We start from the raw sequence: 21,449 nt of genomic DNA on the forward strand, positions 1-21,449 counted from the left end.
CCTAATCTCAGACTTCCAGCTTCCAGAACTGAGAGAGGAAACTCCTGTTGATTAAGGCACCAAATCTATGGTATTCCATTATGGCAGCTTGAGTATGACAATCTCCAACGAAAGCCAGCTTTTCAACCTATGGGTCCAACATACCTTCCTTTAATGACAGAATTTTTCCAATGAAGAGGAAGCAAGTCAAAGCCAGTGGGCTCTGAGGATTAGCCGGGAAGTGGGCTTGTGAAGGGTGATGGCATGGATGATGAGGGACTGTGTGGCAGGAGGCTCCATTATTGCAGTAAAAAGAAACAGGCCTAGGCACTGAGCCCCTAAGCCTGTCTTCAGAGGGTGGCTACATCCTGGGGACAAGGGTCCTCTGAGAGCACACTAGGGTCTTTGCAGAAAGAGCCATAGCCACAGTCAAACAAAGGTGCTCTATACTAATCCTCCCGACAACTCTCAGAGGGCCTGTGGAGCTGTCAATTTGAGGCGATCTACAAACCACCCTTTAAAATGTAGTATCTCTTCCTTCTCCCAACACTTAGCTGTTTTTGTGGGGGCTGAGAACAACAGGGCACTGGAAAGTGGAGGGGAGAGAACCACACCTTGCATTAGGAAAGAGGCAAATGGCCAGAAGTCAACAGCAGAGCCCTCCAAAAACAAAGCCATTGTGCCAGCTGCCAGGGAGCCTCTGATTTACAAACTTGTCAAAATTTATCGACAGGTGGCAATACCATGTGGGTCCCTGCCAAATCCTTCCTCTGTAATTCTTGCTAGCCGGGGCTGGTTACTGACAACAATGTTTACACCAAACCACGTACTGTGTGACCAAGAACCTTCCTTCCTATCTTAGAAAGAGGCCACTGAAGGTCCACTCTCTGACCTGGCACTGTCAGTGTGATGCTGACGGTCAAAGGGTCCCCTTAAACACTTTCCACCTGTCAGCATGTGTCATCAGCTCGGAGCTGTTGACTACGGACATTTAAAATACAACAGGGGTGATGAAGACTGTTATCAGATGTACTGCTCCACTGTCCCTCCACCACCCCAATTCTTTCTGCTCCCCCCAACAGGTCTAATTCAACTCTGACATGTGCTACCTTCTGTGGTCAGAGCAGCTCAACTACGACAAGCTCACGGATTTGAAAATTTGGTTGAAATTCCAGATACCAAGGAACAGAGTTGAAGACACCTCTCTGGGTTTTAGAAACTCTTAGCCTTCAGTACCTAATATCACTGATTTCCATCTATGAGCTGAAAAAGGATGCCAACCATCTCCTTTCTCCTTGGGTCTTTTTTCCCCCTTCTTTTCCAAGTGAGAAGAAGGAAGATAGAGAGACTCCCATATGCACCCTGACTAGGATCCATCTGGCAACCGTCATCTGGGGCCATGCTCACAACTGAGCTATTTTTAGTGCCGGTGGCAGAGGCTCCACAACGCCATCCTCAGTGCCTGGAGCCGATGCACTCCAACCAATAGAGCCATGGCTGTGGGAGAGGAAGAGAGAAAGAGAGAGAGAGAAAAGAGAAGGGAGAGAGGTAGAGAAGCAGATGGTTGCTTCTCCTGTGTTCCCTGACCAGGAATCAAACCTGGGACATTCACATACCAGGCTGACACTCTACCACTGACACAACTGGCCAGGGCCCCTCCTTGAGTCTTAATGAGGATGAATGAGTCACTGTTTGCCCTAGACTCTCCCTGGTAGGTAAACACACAATGGATGAAGAAAATGGGAAGGCCAATCAGGTCAGTCTTTTCAGATGGACTTCCACTTAACACCTGGCTTCTTTTGGCAGTGTCTGTAAGCTGTGCTTCTGGGCTTGGCTCAATGATGCCCCCACGGTGGGACCTTCAGGGTTCCCTGAACACAGCTAAGAGCCAGCGTGGCCTCTTCAGTGGTGACAAGGCTCTCACAAAGAACCCTGGCTTTGAACTTCCCAACTTTCAGGGAATATTCCCTTTGAGGACATTCTTCTTTTATCTATCTGTTACACAGCTGTCTCTGGAAAAAAGGGCTGTTTTAAGAAGACTGGCATTTATCCCTGCTCTCTGCTGTGGGAGAGTCAGCACCTGACTCTTGTGGGACAGCCCAAAAGATGCAGTCTCTGTGCCCTTCCCCTCCTTGGTCAATGATGCTTGATTGTAATCACTGTTTACAGTGAGAGATGCCTCCTAGACGACAGAGCTGGGACCTTGTCAGGAGTCCCACACTCAGCCAAGGGGCCAGAGGCCTCCTAGTCCCAGCCTCCTTTTTTCCCGTGAATTCTGTCTTCTGAGCTGACTCTGAGAAGTGGTCTTCCCAGCAACACCTTCCTCCCATTTGTAGGGTTGATCTATAAAGCCGGAAGTGAGCAAGCACCCCCTCACATCAATCTGGTACTTCACACCCACTGTGGTTACTGGTGGGGGTGTTGGCTGGGCTGGCGGTCAGCCAGAGGCACAGCAGCAGCCTGGGAGGGGTGGCGGGTGCAGGAGCAAAGCAAGCAAGAAAGGAGCACCTCACTGCCTGGGAGGGTGGGGTGACTCAGCTGTCAGCCTCCCTGACGGCTTGTATAGAGCTGAAGGGCCAGCTGTTCGTCTCCTCACCTGTCCTACGAATTTCTTTCCTTGGAGAGATGGAGTGTTTTCTTATGCCTTTTTCTGTTGTCAGTGGGGTTTTAGTACTGATACCCAAAGAGCTCGTTACTTCTCTTTGTGCTTGGAGAGTGCTGAGGCTAAGACAATGGGGAAGAAATCAAGAGTGGACTTGAGAGCACCAAATGAGGTGCAGCTGCTTGAGTCTGCAACGAAGGCAGACAAGCACCTGTTTGGAGGAAGGGCTGCAATCCCGGCCCAGCTCCCGTTGGGTCCTGTGCCCTTGGGAGCGGGTGTGCTGGGAGCAGTGTCACGTGGGGACAGGCAGCGAGCCTTAGGCAGCTGCCTACTAAAGAGACAATGACCCTGAGCTCCTACTTTTCTATTTATGTTTGTTCTCACTCTAGACCAGGGATCCCCAAACTTTTTACACAGGGGGTCAGTTCACTGTCCCTCAGACCACTGGAGGGCCGGACTATAAAAAAAACTATGAACAAATCCCTATGCACACTGCACATATCTTATTTTAAAGTAAAAAAACAAAATGAGAACAAATACAATATTTAAAATAAAGAACAAGTAAATTTAAATCAACTGACCAGTATTTCAGTGGGAACTATGGATCTGCTTTTGGCTAATGAGATGGTCAATGTGCTCCTCTCACTGACCACCAATGAAAGAGGTGCCCCTTCCGGAAGTGCAGTGGGGGCCGGATAAATGCCTCAGGGGGCCGCATGCAGCCTGCGGGCCGAAGTTTGGGGACCCCTGCTCTAGACCAGAGACCAACCTTTCTGCATCATTCACCTGATGTGCTTATCAACACTACCTACAGCTGTAGTCTTTTCTTTTTTGTTGCCTTTTATTTATAGCATGATTTTTTAAAAATTATTTTTTTTAATTTATTGGTTTGACATAGCTCACAAGAGCTGTATTCTTTATTGGAGGCTTTAGGAGTGATACAAAGTTATATGAGTGCTCTTTGGTATGTTTTTCTGTAGAAGAGATTGTACTGCTTTCATCAGAATTTTAAAGGGGTTTTTTGGGGGGTTTTCTTTTGGTATTTTTCTGAAGTTGGAAACGGGAAGGCAGTCAGACAGACTCCCGCATGCGCCCGACCGGGATCCACCCAGCACGCCCACCAGGGGGCAATGCTCTGCCCCTCCGGGGAGTCGCTCTGCTGCAACCAGAGCCATTCCAGCACCTGAGGCAGAGGCCACAGAGCCATCCTCAGCGCCAGGGCCAACTTTGTTCCAATGGAGCCTTGGCTGCGGGAGAGGAAGAGAGAGACAGAGAGGAAGGAGAGGGAGAGGGGTGGAGAAGCAGATGGGCGCTTCTCCTGTGTGCCCTGGCCAGGAACCAAACCCGGGACTCCTGCATGTCAGGCTGACGCTCTACCACTGAGCCAACCGGCCAGGGCCAAAGGGGTTTTTGAATGAAAAACAAAGTTAAGAACCAGCTACAGGAAGAGAGCTCTGGATTGCCAAGTCAGGAAGCCTAATTCCCTTGCTGATCTGGGGGGAGGCTTTGGGCAAATCTAACTTTCTTACCTAAATATTGTCCGTCTTCCTGCCTAAAGCAAAACAACAAACAGTACAGATATGAAGGTAACTGAGACGGGAGAATCTTTGAACAACTTAGGACAAAGTCTGTCCGTCGTTATTTATTTATTTATTTATTTATTTTTAGTGAGAGGAGGAGAGGCAGAGAGACTCCATCAAGCACCCTGACTGGGATCCACTGGCAAACCCACTACAGGTCGATGCTCTGCACATCTGGGGCCCTTGCTCCGTTGCAACTGGAGCCATTTTTAAGTGCCTGAGGCAAAAGCCATTGAGCCATCCTCAGCACCCGGGGCTAACTTGCTCCAATTGAGCCATGGCTGCAGGAAGAGAGGGAAAAAGGGAGGGGGAGAGAGGGAGGGAGGGAGGGAGAAGTGAGAGGGGGAGGGGTGGAGAAGCAGATGGGTGCTTCTCCTGTGTGCCCTGACTGGGAATCAAACTTGGGACATTCATATCCGATGCTCTTACCACTGAGCTAACCAGCCAAGGGCCCATAATTTCTTTAAAAAAAAACCACCTTTTTTTTCTTAAGTGAGAATCAGGGAGACTCCCACATGAGCCTGCCTGGGATCCACCTGGCATGCCCACAAGGAGTGATGCTCTGCCCATCTGGGGCATTGCTCCATTGCAATCAGAGCCATTCTAGCGCCAGAGGCCGAGGCCATGGAGCCATCCTCAGTGCCTGGGCTAACTTTGCTCCAATGGAGCCTTAGCTGTGGGAGGGGAAGAGAGAGATAGAAAGGAGAGGGGGAAGAGTGGAGAGGCAGATGGGCGCTTCTTCTGTGTGCCCTAGTCAAGAATTGAACCCAGGACTTCCACACGTCAGGCTGACACTCTACTACTTAGCCAACCCAGCCAGGGCCTCTTTTTTTTTTTTTAATTTATTGATTTTAGAAAGAAAGGGAGGGAGAGAGAAAGAACCAGGAACATCACTCTGTTCCTGTATGTGCCCTGACTGGGGACAGACCAGGCAACTTCTGCCGTTTGAGATGATGCTCTAACCAGCCGAGCTATCTGGCCAGGGCTGTCCCTTGTCGTTTACATCAGTGGTCCCCAACCTTTTTTGGGCCATGGACCGGTTTAATGTCAGAAAATATTTTCACGAACCGGCCTTTAGGGTGGGACGGATAAATGTATCGTGACCGAGACAAGCGTCAAGAGTGAGTCTTAGACAGATGTAACAGAGGCAATCTGGTCATTTAAAAAAAATAAAACATCATTCAGACTTAAATATAAATAAAACGGAAATAATGTAAGTTATTTATTCTTTCTCTGCAGACCGGTACCGATCCACGGCCTGGGGGTTGGGGACCACTGATTTACATGGTACTCTTAAATGTCCAGCCCTATGGTTTGGGGCATTTGCCAACATGACCCAGGAATCAGGGTAAGCAGCAACACTAAAACATGTCAGCTAAACTCTCTCTCAGCCCAACACAAGCTGGTCTGAGATGGAATGCTGCTTCCTGTGTCAAATGCTGGTGCCACCTTGTTCATAAAAGAGGCTCGAGTTCCCGGTGGGTAAGAGAGTCCCCAGGCAGTCTAAGATGGCTTCAGTCCGCTGAGACTCTGGATGCAGAAGACGACATATGGTGAGAAAAGATAGGCCAAAGCCAGCTTCATGTTCGGCTGAGGTGTCTATGACTCATACCAAGCACGTAGGCTGGGGTTTCAGACATCAAAGTCCTGGTGAGGCCACGACTAACTGGAGGTAGAGACTCTGCCTCTGTGCCAGATCATTTTGCAAAGCGGTGGGGAGGGCTGGGAGTCTGGCTGGGACAAAGGTTAGTGGCTGGATCCATAGGCGAAACAACAATGCTGAGAAAGGAATGCTTAACAGGAAAGGCCTATAATTGTTCAGAGTAAAATTATGGTCCAGAATTCTGGGCCAGTTTTGGAAAACATGTCTATTAGACTCCTCTTATGAATTCCCAAGAGAAAGATATAAGATAATCATTCTCATGTGCTTTGGGGAGAAAAGAAGTATTTCAGGGCAGACTAATCCTGGGACGACAGACAGTCAAGGGTGACAGTAGGAAGGGACAGACCCAGCACCTGGGCTTTCAGTGGCACAGTAGTGACAGAGGCTGGCTGTGCTCTGGAAAGGCACAAAGATTGAAGGGCTCTTGGAAAACAGAGCCTGAGGAGAGCACAGCCTACGGGACCAAGAAGTCTCTCAGCTCCAAGAGTAGCCTAACTAGGTCAGGTTCACGCAACAGCCTCTCTTTGGGAGGGGCCCTGAAAATTCCAGATGGAATGAGCTGCCTTTAGAACTAGGCTTTCTTCCTCCTGAGTCAGTGACCAAGTTCCACTAAGGGCTCAATCACCAGTCATCTATCCAGGCCACAAGAACTGACCTGATCTATCCAAAGGTACCGAGGACACTCCCAATAGCCTCAGACCCTAGCAGACCAGTCACAGTGCGCTCTGTAAGCTGTAGAACACCCCTGGAGAAGACTGCTTCATGTGAAGGACAGTAACAGGATGGCCTGGAGGCAGAAGTGGCATTTAGTCGGCTGAACCCTGCAGCAGCCCACACAGCCATCAGCTTGATCTGTGCACTGAAGCACAGAGCTTCACCCTCTTCACCTGGGCTAGTGGAAACTGATGACAGACCTGGCTGACTCCCAAGGTCTTGTCTAAAGAGACCTCTACTTTTCAAAAAGCCAGAAGGGGAAGAGGTATCATCAGGACTGAAGAAAGAAATGCTTTCGTTTCCTATTCCCTCCTACCCCCTACTTCAAGATAATAATCACTTTGATTTTTAAATTAAGTTTTTCAATCTGCCTCTTCTATTATAGCCAGAGCCCAGCAGAAAGGAAAATGGGTAGGACACAGAGCCCGGCGGTCAGAGATCAGTGGCTTGACAAATTAGAGCTTTTGCAATCCTTTATTTCCAATTTTATTTCTTAAGTTGTCTTAAGGTACACATGCAAACACAATACCACCAGTTGAATTTTTCAAAAAGGGTTTAGAAAAGAATCTTTGATATCTATGCTTTTGCCTGCAGAGAAACTTTTAAACCTGAGAACAAAGAAAAACAAAAAATACAGTACTGCCTTAGATTTGAGAGACAAAGCAAACCAGTCCTTTGAAGACTTCAGGAATGGACATCTAACCCTCCTGCTAAGTGAGAAGGCCCCTTTAAGGAGTGACAATGAGAATGAGGCAAACTCTAGCAGAATTTAGACTCCCCATCTAATGAACCCCACCTCACTGGCCAGATCCACAGGTGAATACTAGATTACGCCAGCCCTCAGCCTGGATGACCCCCCGCCCCTCCACTGGCCCCTGCAGCACTCACTCTGGTCGGCAGATCACCAGGTCTCCTTTGTTGGTACCATAGGCCAGGCCGAGCCCAGGCTCAGGGAGCCAACGGGCAGAGTTGATGCTGACATGTCTCCGCTGGTCAGCAGGCATTGGGTAAAGGACGTTGAAAACTCTCTGGGTGGGGGAGAAGGAGGGAAGAAAAGAAAATGGGAGGAGAAACAATTTGTTAATCCAAAATAAAATTTAGAGAAACAAAGTCCTTTCTATGGCCTGAAGCACGTTAAGAACAGGGAGGAAAGGAGATGGTTAGGCTGGGGATGGGGTGATGGCTAACACAAATTTGAGAACTTGGGGTAGCAGAGGGGAGGGTAGGACTCCCTTACTTTAGGAGAGGGCTAGGATTCCCTCAAGAAGTACCAGGGGCGAACTCGGCCTTTTCTGCGTGAAGCTTAGCTGTGCTTTTTTTTTTTTTTTTCCTGAAGTTGGAAACGGGAAGGCAGTCAGACAGACTCCTTCATGCGCCTGACCGGGATCCATCCGGCATGCCCACCAGGGGGCGATGCTCTGCCCATCTGGGGCATCGCTCTGTTGCGACCAGAGCCATTCTAGCACCTGAGGCGAGGCCATGGAGCCATCCTCAGCGCTCAGGAAAGAGAGAGACAGAGAGGAAAGAGAGGGGGAGGGGTGGAGAAGCAGATGGGCGCTTCTCCTGTGTGCCCTGGCCGGGAATCGAACCCGGGACTCCTGCACGCCAGGCCGACGCTCTACCACTGAGCCAACCGGCCAGGGCTAGCTGTGCTTTCTTTCTTTTTTATTTATTTACTTTTTTAGATTTTATTCATTTTTATTAGAGAGAGGGGGCAGAGAGAGAGAGAGAGAGAGAGAACAGGGGGAGGAGCAGGAAGCATCAACTCCCATATGTGCCTTGACCAGGCAAGCCCAGGGTTTTGAACCGGCGACCTCAGCATTCCAGGTCGACGCTTTATCCACTGCGCCACCACAGGTCAGGCCTAGCTGTGCTTTCTTAGAGCCCTTTAGCACCTCTCAATCACTGCTTTACAGTACCCCCTAGAAAACCCTATTTCTAAGTAGGGTTTTCCCTATTCAGCTCACCAGGAGGGAACTCCCCTAACTGTCCTCTGACCACATAAACCAGTGAGAGCCAAGCTCAAATGGTAGTCCTGTTACCATGGAAATCAGTGTTCTCACAGCTGTGGGGAATTGAGAGTAATGGAGGGGTAGATAATACTGTGATAACATTGGAGAACATTCCTAATTCTAACTAAAAGCAATGTTAAAACTGCCGTTGTTAAGGGAACCTAAAAGGTGCAGTAAGATGTGGACAGTCGGGAATCTTGAACACACAGGTACAGGATTTCTTCCTCTATGCAAATCACCATTGAATACATAGTTCATTTTCACTTCTCAAAGGGAAAGTCTCCTTTCAACAGTCTATTGTATATCCTTTCAACAGTCTACATCAGAGGTCCCCAAACTACGGCCTGAGGGCCGCATGTGGCCCCCTGAGGCCATTTATCCGCCCCCGCCGCACCGGAAGGGGCACCTCTTTCATTGGTGGTCAGTGAGAGGAGCACACTGACCATCTCATTAGCCAAAAGTAGGCCCATAGTTCCCACTGAAATACTGGTCAGTTTGTTGAAAGACCTGCGTCTAAGTCCTGACATCACTGCACAACAACCTCTCTAGATTTCAATTTAAAAAGAGACAGCACCAACATTCAAATAATTGGAAAGATGAAAAGAAATGATGTATATAAAATGCCTGGCTCAAATGATGCAAGCTCATAAATGGTAAATGTTATTATTACTAGGAACTTGCATCTGGGCCTTCAAAAAAGGTTGGCGGGGCCTATGAAGAGGACAGGAAGCTGACTCTGTAAACTGAGGTTTACAGTATGATGTTTCTCCCTTTAAGCCTCCTCAGGTTTTAATCAATAAAATAGGGACGAACTTCATCCATCTTTGCCTGTCTGTAAGGATTGATGGGAAAAAAAAGAGACCAAATGAAGAGTGTGATTTAGAAAGTAATATTCGCCTGACCAGGCGGTGGTGCAGTGGATAGAGCGTCGAACTGGGATGCAGAGGACCCAGGTTCAAGACCCTGAGGTCGCCAGCTTGAGCGCGGGCTCATCTGGTTTGAGCAAAAGCCCACCAGCTTGAACCCAAGGTTGCTGGCTCCAGCAAGGGGTTACTCGGTCTGCTGAAGGCCCACGGTCAAGGCACATATGAGAAAGCAATCAATGAACAACTAAGGTGTTGCAACGCGCAATGAAAAACTAATGATTGATGCTTCTCATCTCTCTCCGTTCCTGTTTTGTCCTTGTCTATCCCTCTCTCTGACTCACTCTCTGTCTCTGTAAAAAAAATAAAATAAATAGAAAGTAATATTCAAAAATGAATTTAGAATGTTACAATAATTTTTTTGATTATCCTGATGGGCAATAAAAAAAAAAAGGAAAAAGTAAAAACTGAGCTAGGGACCCATGCATGTCCACACATGAGGTCATAATAAGTCCTAGATCTGGGCTGCTCGTTTGAGTACCCTGGGTCTTTATTGCAAGGGCCATTACCGGGACAGACTCCAGAAGGCACATGTTCTCAATGTACTGACACGTGCAGAGAATCCCACTCTGAATAAAATGTGCCTAGACAGCTAATGGCATGGGCCAGAGGGCCCTGCTATGGTCCTGAGGTTCAAGGGTCTTTCACTGATATGGGAGTGGTTCTGGTTTGCGGCCCCAGACTGCCCTGCGGCTGGCTGCACTAGGAACCTCCTGTGCCCTTCCTGACTGACTCAACTCCAAGTGTAAGAATTAGCCAGGGCTCCTTAACTCTTTGGTCTGAGGAGATGACCAAAAAAAAAAGAGCCCAGTGGAGTATATGAACCTCTAAACTAGTCAATTAGAACACGGTTGTTTGACCTTTGGATAATCTGTTCCTTGCACATAAATATCTGGCAGGAGCCTTAAGTAAACTCATGGCCTCTACTTGCCACCAACCTCACTGCTGACTCTCCACGGAGATGGTGACACCAGTCTTTCCCCTCTGCATCTCATCAACCCACTTCCTTCAAATCAGGGATGGCGCATGCATGGTGCCTTCATCCTCACAGAGCTGTTCACCTTTCCAGAGATAACCAATGGCATCAGTCCTACCTATAAGGTTATGTGGCTAAGCATGTCTTGGTATACACACTAAAAGGAGAGAGTGATCAGACAATTTTGGCTGAAATTACTTATAATCTGTTGATTTTTCTTCTCCCAAAGGCCAGATGGTGTGAGTGGAACGCACCCAGAGTTAAGAAGGAATGAGTGTTAACTTCAGTGGGCTGGATGAGCAGAGAGCCTATCTACATGGGCCTCACAACAGTCTCTCCCCTAAAATCATGATGATTCATAATTGCAAGGAATGGGGCAGAACTAGAGAAAAGTGCCCTTGTAAGAAAAGGGTAATAAGGTTAGTAAATCAGATGCTTGAAGGTGGTGCTAAGATTTTTGATGGGGGCCTCAAAAAAAAAAAAAAACACAAAAAAACAAAACATAAGGGAACTCATTCCTAGAAATGCTTCAGACCAGGAAAGAAGCATTCAGCCTCTCACATGTCACAAAATTTACCTTTTATAGACTGCAGAGGGATTAACAATACTATCAGTGTGCTTGTAAGTACAGACACTTGCTTTGGGGACAAATATTCAAGAGATTAGTATGACCAATGACCCAGTTTAGGTGAGGTGAGGTCAGAGGGACTGGAGAGAAGTCCTTAAGGGCTGAGGCCCCAGACCCTGTTGCACACATACTCACAACCTGCTGGCTCTAGGCGTCACGGGCACCGATCTGTCCTCTGGCTCCAGCAGCCCTTCCTCACCGCCTGCTCCCACCCCTCAGGCCTTAAACAGGGTTGAATCGGCTCCGAAGAGCCCATCTCCTCCAATGCCTGGGTATTAGGCTAACTCCCGCTTTGTGGCAGGCAGCCAGCAAATGCCACATGAAGACCAGCAGCCTCCAGACTCCTGATCAGCACTTGCTTATTATCATGCTCGAGTGTGTATGGGGGGAGGTGATGAGGGCAAAAAGCACCGGGTGGGCTGCAGGAGGGGAATGCTAGTGAAGGATGAGTAGGGATCACTGATTTATAGGTCCTAGGAGGTCATCTGGTCCCATACTCCCATTTCACACGTGCCTGACGCTAAAAGACTTTAGAGGAATGAGAACCTGGCCCATTTTGAAGACCACTCAGAGATGTAGTTTCCACTCATTTCTCTGGCTGGAGTTTAACAGCTCTCAAAGCATCTCATTGAAGGGAAATACTCCTCACGATCAGTTAGCCCAGTTAACCCTAGAGACAGAGTATCTGGACAACAAGCTCCCCAATACTGGCAGATAATTAGGCAGCGCTGGTTATGGCCATTGTTAACCATTTATGGTTCCAGCCACCAGTCTTTCCAACACAGTGACTGGGTGATCTGTGAGTCACCTCCCAGGTTTCAATAGGGACTGGCTCTGGCTCTGTAAATACAAAGTTCATCAGCACTGACAAGAAGATCTGAGACAGTATAAAGCATAAATTTTGTGCCAGTCCATGCAAGTTAACCAACCTGATGTATGAAGTTTACAGAGGCTATTCTTTTGTGCAGCGGCACAGAATTTTTGGCAGACCTGCACTGGTCCGCGAATCGGCGGTTAAAAACCACTGGTATAAAGGACAGCTCTGGCCTTCACTTAAAGGCACCCCAGATATATAAGTAAAGGTTTCCTTAACACCGTCAGGTGCCTTAATGCTCCCCATGGAATGTTAAGGACACGGCTGGGTGCCTGCCAAATATCTCTCCCTCTGACCGAAGTGACACCTCATCCCCATTAAGCTACTGTATAATACCAAATTCCATTATATTGGAGGAGGATTATCAGGACTGGGGACTTTCTGTGGGGCTGGATACAAAACCCAGCTGCTGATTCATAATGGTAGAGTCCTGGCTTCACCTGTCTCAGCTCCAGCTGTTCCTTGGTATATGACAATAGCTGACAGAAACCCCCTCCCAAGCAGACTATTTTCATTTCTAACACCTAGAAAGGGAATTAGATTCGCTATGCTAGAAAGAATTTTTAGAGTCAGTTCCGTCAGCATGTCAATAGAGAATGAGTCAGGTCGCCAAGATCTTTATGGTTCTAAGAGTGTGGGAGAAGATGACAATACTCCCACTTCTGGGGTCCAAGACAATCTCTTACACCGCTGCCCCTCCATATGCTCAGACTCTAATAGGAAGTACAAGCAAAAGAAAAGTTCCCAGATCAAAACTAAAGTGGTCTTCTTTCTTGTTCAAAGATACAGGAAAAGAATGAGACATAGTCAGAGGAGCCCAGTGGGAAGCCTTCCTCTCCATCCTTCTAAAATTTAGAGGAAAATGTATTGCTGCCATCACCCAGATGCTTTCTCTTCTACCACGTGTCAATCAAGCTCATCAGACCATTAGTCCAAGCAGTAAATAAACTGCACTGCTCAGATCAACCCAGATAAGAAGCTAAAAGAAAAAACTTTGAGATTATTTTATTTACATCTAGGAATCTCATCTGTAAGACTGGAACCTCGCCATGTGGCAAGAGGTTGAGTGCAGTTGGCAGCTCTCCCTTGTTTTAACGAAGACAATGGGAGCTGGTTGGAGGAAGGGGATAACAGGAAACAGGCTGGAAGGGCCATGAGACAGGGCGCAAGCCAAGGGGACTTTGAGAAAGAACTGTGAGGAAGAGGAATACCTTCTGGGTGGTGATGGGAATCATGGGAGACTTTAAGCTTTTAGAGAGGGTTACTACAGGAGAATTAACTCTGTGAAAAGGGAAAAATCAATGGAAAGCAGGTGCTAAGAGAGACAGGTGACCTTTCCTTCGGAAATGGACGATTACACATCTTGTCCCAGGCTGAGAAAAGAACACATCCCAGAGCAGGCAGGGGACGAATACTACGTCACCTTGTCTTCCCTTAGAGCTCTTCATTTGCTTAGATTCAGGAATTACTGGAGTTTCTTCATCCTCCAGGAACATCTGTTTTCCAGAAACAATTTAAATTTCTTTTACTGGCTCCAAGCCTTCTTTATATTGTACCTTGGAGTTTAGAACTCACAGAATGTTGATATGTGAGTAGTTATTATTTTTTTTTTTAATTTTTATTTTATTTCTTCATTTTCTTAGAGAGGAGAGAGAGAGACAGAGAGAGAGAGAGCAAGGAGAGAGAGACAGAGAGAGAGAAGGGGGGAGGAACTGGAAGCATCAACTCCCATATGTGCCTTGACCAGGCAAGCCCAGGGTTTCGAACCGGCGACCTCAGCATTTCCAGGTCGACGTTTTATCCACTGCGCCACCACAGGTCAGGCGTGAGTAGTTATTTTAAAACTAGAATCAGAATACCAAATCACCCAACTCCCCATTACTCAGTTGAAGCAGGATCAAGTCTGCCTAGATGACCCTTGTCCAAACTAAAGCAAACACCTCCTTTTCTTCACTCTTTGGAATTCGTGGCCCTCTACTGCTACTGATAATCTGGCTGCCTTGAAGTCATTTCTCGCCAACCTCCTGTGAATTGCTGAGACCTGTAAACTCTTTTCCATTTGTTTCTCTCAAAGAGATCCCAAGGTCAGGCTGAGGACAAGAATTCTATTTTTCAATCGGTCTAATGGCCAAAGCTAACTTTGAGAGATTACTTCAGCTGAGGAATCCACTTCTGTGCTAAATGAAATACTGAGGACTCACTGCTCCTGAACTCCCAGAAATTAAAATAATTAACTTCCTCCTGTTCCCACATCTCTCAGCAGAGCACAAGTTCTTGAACTTCCTCTGCTTTCTAATCGCAAAGCAAAATGCCAAATGAGTAGCTGTTCTAGATGTTCACTTTGCGTAAGAAAGTCTTCCAATGTATTTCAATACTTCACCATATTTTATTTGACCCAAATTTTCCAGAAACATTACAAGACAAAGGCTACATTAAAATACTTTCAGGTAGGTTTTCCTACCAATTCTTGAAAAAATAAAGGTTTTGCCTTTCACTTTTATATTTTAGAGAGATAGGAAGGGGGGGCAGAGAGAGAGAGAGACAGGAACATTGAGCTGTTCCTGTATGTGCACTGATGGGAATGAAACCAGCAACCTCTGTGCTTTGGGATGATGCTCTAACCAACTGAGCCATCCGGGCAGGCCATGCCTTTCACTTTTGAACTTATCTACTAGGAATCTCCCACCACATCGAAGTGCTGGGACTAGAACCCTGAGAAACTCACTGATACTGGACAGAACTGTGCAAATGAGGAAGGAATTCCCTATTTTCATAAGGATTATCTCATAATACTTTTGTTCAATCACTGTTTCCTGAGTCACATGCTAGGCACGCTGATGCTGGTGGTGAGTTCATGTGTGTTCACATATGTGCAAGGAATACATGGAACGCAAGATTTCAGTGACACACATTCGTGGAACAAATATGAGTGCCTTCTGCGATCCAGGCACAGTGACAGCCGTGAACACAGCAGTGAGTAGACCAGTTAAGGAGCCAGTCATGTAACAAGCACGCACCAGAAGAGCAGGGACCAGGTCCACTCTGTTCACTTTTCCCAGGCCTAGCAAAGTCCCTGGTCCCTGGTAAGAATTCACCAAAATGCTGCTGAGTGAAAAGAATAAAATGCAGTCTAGACGGAACTCTATTAAAAAAACCACGGAGGAAAGAAATTGTCAGAGTTTAAGGAATCTGTCATGGAAAATTATGCCTAAATTAATGACTTTGATTGCAGCTTTAATGTTATTTTTAATTTTTTATCTTGCCCCCCGCCGACAAACTGCATCAGAGAAACCCTACTTCTTGCATACCCCCTACTTTCCTTCAATATGCTAAAAGAAACTTTTTGAGAATAGATGTTTTGTACCACATCTCAGAAGTCAACTTTAAGATAATTGCAGCAGAAGCAGCTTTTAATCAACTGACGGGCAGCTTTAAGAAAATTAATGAGGACAAAATCTTAGGAAGAAGTAAAGCATTTCTGACAACAAAGCTGTCTTTCTTTTATCCTAATCTCTCCTTGAAGAAATAGTGTCCTTCTAGAATACAAAAATAAAATATCTTCATTTTGGAGTTTTTTGCTATTCCCAAGTCCAGTCAAGATTAAGAAGCTCACTTCCCTCAGCTTTCTGGAAAATACTCTGGATAGAACCCGAGTTCTAGGCCACTCCCATAAAGCAAATTTTCATAATCCAGGGAAGCATAGATGATTGGGTTATGTCACAGGCTAAATTCAGGGTGAAGAGGGAGCTGCAGTGAAGATTATATATTAATGAACAGAGCCAGGGCAGGCCAAAAGAGCCTACACATGTTAGTTACATAAATGCTGGTGTAATGCCGGTGGTCGAGGCCAGGTGAATTCACACTCAATTCGAGTACAGAGGAACTGCGGAGCCGGAAAGCATCGGGCCATACCCGTTTATTGGAGGCTCACAGAGAGAGACAAGCGAGTAAACAAAGGAAAACCGCTTTTCGCAGTGGAGGGCAAGGGATCAGGAACACCGCCCCTCACGGCGAAGACTGAGGGAATGAGGGAACAGCACCTTGCAGTGACAGGGAGAGCGATCTGGGAGAATTGCCCCCGAGGGAAAGCACCTTTTCACAGAGACACACATGTGGCTTTGTGCAATGTGCTCACACACTAATCGTGCAAAGTGCCTGCAGCTGGGAAATCAGTGAGCAAGCCTAACACAGCTGTTCTCCCCATAGCTGGTCATTGAAAAAGTACCTGGCAAAGTTGGGCTGACAACCAATACCCATCCTGACCCAGGATCTAAGCTACAATTTAGTTATAACTGATTTGAGCATTTTGGATACCAAGCCTTTTTTGTGGTTCATTTTAATGAACTTAATTAATTAATTTTTTAATTTTTATTTTATTTATTCATTTTTAAAGAGGAGAGAGAGACAGAGAGGGAGAGAGAGGAGAGAGAGACAGAGAGAAGGGGGGAGGAGCCGGAAGCATCAACTCCCATATGTGCCTTGACCAGACATGCCCAGGGTTTTGAACCGGCGACCTCAGCATTTCCAGGTTGACACTTTATCCACTGCGCCACCACAGGTCAGGCCAAACTTAATTTATTTTTTATTTATTGATTTTAGCGAGAGAGTGGAGAGAAAGGGGAAGCAGGAAGTCTCAACCTATAGTAGTTGCTTCTCCTATGTGCCTTGATTAGGCAAGCCCAGAGCTTCGAACCCATGACTTTAGTGTCCAGGTCAATGCTGTATCCATTGTGCCACCCTAGGTCAGGCCATTTGAATGAACTTTTAAAAATAACAGTCATCGCCTGACCAGGTGGTGGTGCAGTGGATAGAGCGTCGGACTGGGATGCGGAAGGACCCAGGTTCGAGACTCCACGGTCGCCAGCTTGAGCGCGGGCTCATCTGGCTTGAGCAAAGCTCACCAGCTTGGACCCAAGGTCGCTGGCTCCAGCAAGGGGTTACTCGGTCTGCTGAAGGCCCACGGTCAAGGCATATATGAGAAAGCAATCAATGAACAACTAAGAAGTCGCAACGCGCAACGAAAAACTAATGATTGATGCTTCTCATCTCTCTCTCTGTTCCTGTCTGTCTGTCCCTGTCTATCTCTGCCTCTGTTAAAAAAAAAAAAAAAAAAAAAATAACAGTCATCATCAGGCTCTGTGAGGATGGCTGTGAAATGGTATAAAAGAAAGCCAACTAATGTTTCTTTATATGCACGGTGACACTAAGATACCCATCAGTGGGGATCACAGTGACATCTCCCATCCAAGGATAACAGTGAGTTGAATGCTTGAAAAAGAAACTCAAAAAATACCTTCAGATGGGGAAGGGCCTGTAGAGAAAGATAAAGACCACTCCTCACTTTTTAAGCCAATGCATCTTTGTGCTCTACAACACGCAGGCAAACAGGTATGAACTCACAGTTAAGAGCTTGAGTCAAGTCAACTGTGGACAGGGAAGAGTTTTAATCGGAACTAGAAGGAGGCCTCACAGTATAAGTCCTTAAAGTATCATCCCTAGGCAGCTAGCATGATCCTAAATGACTGAAATCCTTAGGGCAGGAGGTACTCATACATCTCTCAACTTCCTGGAAGTAGCTACAAGATCTGGTTACTATGAGCACAGAAGTAAACCAGATGAGGTTCCAGAGACGGGAAAGAGACAGGGTGAGCGCAAAAACGAAAGGACAGAGCTACAAGGGCAGGGAGGGTCTAACAAGAATACCCATGTAGTCAATGTGTTCTCAGTCGTGACTGCCCCTGCAGACACCAAGCGCATTAGTGAAACAAAGATGGCTGGGCCCCGCCCCCAGAGCTTCTGACTCAGCCGGTCTCAGGTGAGGCAGAAAATCTGCATTTCTATCCAGTTCCTGGGGGATGCTGATGTGGTGCCATTGCGAGAATCCACCCTGAGCCCGACAGCTCAGTCAGATTCAATAATAGGCTGTGGGTCTGTAGGAAATCCTAGCAAATCTGCTTTCCTTCCACGCTGCCTAGGTCCGGTTGAGGATGAGAGGGGATGTGTATCTCTGGAGCTAGAGCTCTACCGAGAGAGTTCTCAGGTCAATAAATGAAAGAAGGGAGAAGGGAGAGATGAGGCGGAAGAAGAGAGGGAAGGGGGGGAGAGGGCCGTGAGGGAAAAGGGCAGGCTCTTTCCAACACCCACTCCAAACTAATGGTCCGTGTAGGTAAAGTTGCTCAACACTTGAATAGTTTTACCACACAGCCACAAAGAAAAAGCTTTAAACCAAGTTGACCTTTAAGTATTTGAGGCTTTGCCTTCAAGAGTACAACGCTGTTCTACAGAGAAAAGGAGAGCTAAACTGCTTTCTCTTCTAGAGCTTCAGCTCCCACTCAAGTCAGAGTGTCCTTGTTCATGACTGTAAATAAGATGATCAGAGAGAAAAGCAAATCAGCACTGGTGAGATTCAAGCAACCAGTGCCTCCAGGATCATATAGTGATGAGGGTCCCTTTCAGTTCTTTTTTGTTTTTTAAGATTTATTGATTGGGGGGGGGGGATGAAAAAGAGGATTCAGGGAGGAGTGGGAAGTTTCTTCTAAGTGCCTTGACAGGGCAAGCCCACGTTTTTGATCTGGCGACCTCAGAATTCCACTTTGACACTTTGTCTACTGCATAGCCATAGGTCAGGTGTTTTTTTGTTTGTTTTTCTTTTGCTTTTTTTTTTTTTAAGAGAGGGGAGCAGGAAGGGAGAGAGATGAAAAGCATCAACTCATAGCTGCGGCACCTTAGTTGTTCACTGGTTGCTTTCTCATCTGTACCTTGGGGGGAGGAGGCTCCAGTTGAGCCAGTGACCATGGGGTCATGTCTATGATCCCACGCTCAAGCCAGCTACCCTGGCCTCAAGCTGCTGAGCCAGCACTCTACCCAGATGAGCCCGCATTCAAGCTAGCGAGCTCAGAATTTCAAACCTGGATCCTCAGCTGTCAGGCCAACACTCTATTCACTGTGCCACCACCTGGTCAGGCAGATGACTTTTTTTTTTAAATGCTTATTTTATTAATAAGAGAGAGAGAAAGAGAACAAACACTGATTTGTTCCTGTATGTGCCCTGACCGGGTATCTGCGCTTTTGGACAAAGCTCAAAACAACTGAGCTCGTTCGTGGGCTGGGGTGGTCCCTTTCAGGTCTTATTAAACCTCTTATGTGCCTACAGCCCCCACCTGTTGGGGGAATGCTCTATGCATCTGGAAGAAAGAGTACACGCTACCTGTTAATTCCTGTGTTGAAAAAACTAGTCCTTATTCTTGTTTTCTAGCTTAAAACAGCCCAGCATCTCTCCATTCCTAGATAAAAGAGCACTTGTTACTGAAAGAAACTGGAAGAACAGTTTGGTGTATGACTATTTCTGGTTTCATCCCTAATTTCATATTTTTGTTATTATGCTTTCACTTGATTATAACCAAAGTTATAATGTATAAGTTGCCACTATTTTAGAAAATTAATTGGTTTTCTGTTACTATATTGTGCCTTGTTCCAATTAGAAAATGAAAGCAGAGGGAACACAGGCAGTTTAGTGCTTTGAAAATTTAGCAAACTTCAGCTCTGCAATCTCTAAATGCCTAACTTTAAAATAAAACAGAAATTAACAAAAAGCCCTCCCTGTCTCAACTGTAATTGAGTCAGACAGAAAATAAGACCCTGAGTCAGAGAGTAGCCTATCTCATCTGCAGGAGACTCGAATGGACAGAGTGAAGGGGGGAGACAAAATACGTGCCTTGCCTTATTTTTCCAGACTTCTTAATCATACCAAAATAGAAAAGACTAACCTCAGTGAGCAGAGAAGGGAAATACCAAAAGGACCCCAGATCCCAGAAGCAAGGATAAAAATTCAAATGACTCAACATGGGTAAGAGAAGAATCCAGCAGAGATATCCGAGGGAGAACCCTGGAAAGCAACAGCAGCTGAGAAAAGACAGGAGGTGAAGCACAGACAGCCAAAAAGCTAAGAGTTTGGTTGGAAATGAAATATAAATGCCACTGCGTGCAACAAAATTAGTAAAGTTGGTATCAAAGCACCAGGCATAAAACCACAGGAGGTCAACTTGAGACTGTGTCTCTGCCTTGCTGAAGAGGCTGAGGGCAGAAACCTAAAATGAAGGCAGTGGTCATTAAGAACAGCAGTTCTCCAACTCAAGTGCACATCAGAATCATCTGGAAAGCTTGTTTTACACATCAAGTACCTGGGTCCCTCCCGTCCCATTCTTTTTTTTTTTTTTTTTTTTTTTTTAGAGAGGAGAGAGAGAGACAGAGAGAGAGAAGGGGGGAGGAGCTGAAAGCATCAACTCCCATATGTGCCTTGACCAGGCAAGCCCAGGGTTTCGAACCGGCGACCTCAGCATTTCCAGGTCAACGCTTTATCCACTGTGCCACCACAGGTCAGGCCCTCCCGCCCCATTCTTACTATGACTTTAGGTCTAAGTGGTGTCTGTGTCATCTAATGCAGGTTGTCCAAGTAGTATGACTTACTGATCAGGGGTCTGAAGAACGGCTTAGAATAAATGCGCCAAGGCTAACAGCAATCAGCAATTCATTTTACGAAGTTTTCCTATGGGATTGTGCAACAACAGATCATCTCTCAGGAGGGTGTCACTTAGTGGGAAATAAGTCAGTGCTCTGGAAGATGTTCTCTTGGGAATGTCTGTTGGCCCAACAAGCTCACCTCTCTGAACATTACCACAATGAATTCCAAGAGGCAACACCAGAGAGAAGGAGAATTCTGGGTAGAGAAGCTCTAAAGCCCATTATCCACAAAAACATTCCTTCAAGGACAGAGCTTGACATTATAGATGGAGGAGACACCCACCTATACTTACCTGTACAAAGAGAGAAGTGCTCTACTGTCCCGTTAAACCCTTGTTCCCTGTTCTCAGACAAAAATGCACTTCTTGCCTTAAACGGTGTTACAGCACAGCTATCCAAAAAAGCTGGTATCTTTCCCTTCCACCAATGACTGAGTTCAGGGACATTTGCTGAGGGCTTTGGTGCCTTTGGACGTAAGGGGCAACCAAGACCTGGAAAACCAGAAACCTTTCTGTGGCGTGGGGGTTTAAAAGTCAGACGGAGTGGGGAGCAACACCTTGTTGAGAAGCCTGGATCCTGTCTCCTGGGTGAGAGGAACACTTCCCAAATGAGAGCTTTCCAGTTACTTCAGCTCTCTCTCCGAAGCAGCAGATGGTGCCTACTGAGAACCAAAAAGCCTCACTGGAGGCCTGAAAACCAGCTCCTGTCACAAGGCTCGCAGCAGCTGGCTAGTTGCCGTGAGCCCCTTGGCAGGACAGCAGTGAATTACCATATCGCCTCAGCAGACTTCTCCAACTGCATTCCCTACACTGCAGCCCCATCTGTGCCAACATCTCGGCTCCCACCCTGTAGCCACTTGCCCTTAGCCAGGAGTTGGGCAGGAGCTCTGGCTTCCAGAAGAGACTGGAGATGTCCATTAATGTTGACAAAATCAGATTCTGTCTCTTAATGATTATAAACAATTATTTCATAATCTGG

The 21,449-nt window shown here is 46.6% G+C and overlaps 1 protein-coding gene across 20 annotated transcripts in view; it reads right to left on the reverse strand.

Annotated features, from left to right (window-relative positions):
• The window catches only part of AMBRA1 (autophagy and beclin 1 regulator 1), a 237,122-nt gene that overhangs the window by 12,656 nt on the left and 203,017 nt on the right, over positions 1–21,449 (reverse strand). For all 20 annotated transcript variants that reach the window (XM_066251426.1, XM_066251422.1, XM_066251424.1 and 17 more), the window contains one exon: positions 7,427–7,566. In XM_066251426.1, coding sequence (XP_066107523.1) covers positions 7,427–7,566 — 140 coding nt within the window. The remainder of the gene's footprint in view (positions 1–7,426; positions 7,567–21,449) is intronic.

Source organism: Saccopteryx bilineata, chromosome 1 (assembly GCF_036850765.1).
Source record: "Saccopteryx bilineata isolate mSacBil1 chromosome 1, mSacBil1_pri_phased_curated, whole genome shotgun sequence".
Classification (NCBI taxonomy): domain Eukaryota; kingdom Metazoa; phylum Chordata; class Mammalia; order Chiroptera; family Emballonuridae; genus Saccopteryx; species Saccopteryx bilineata.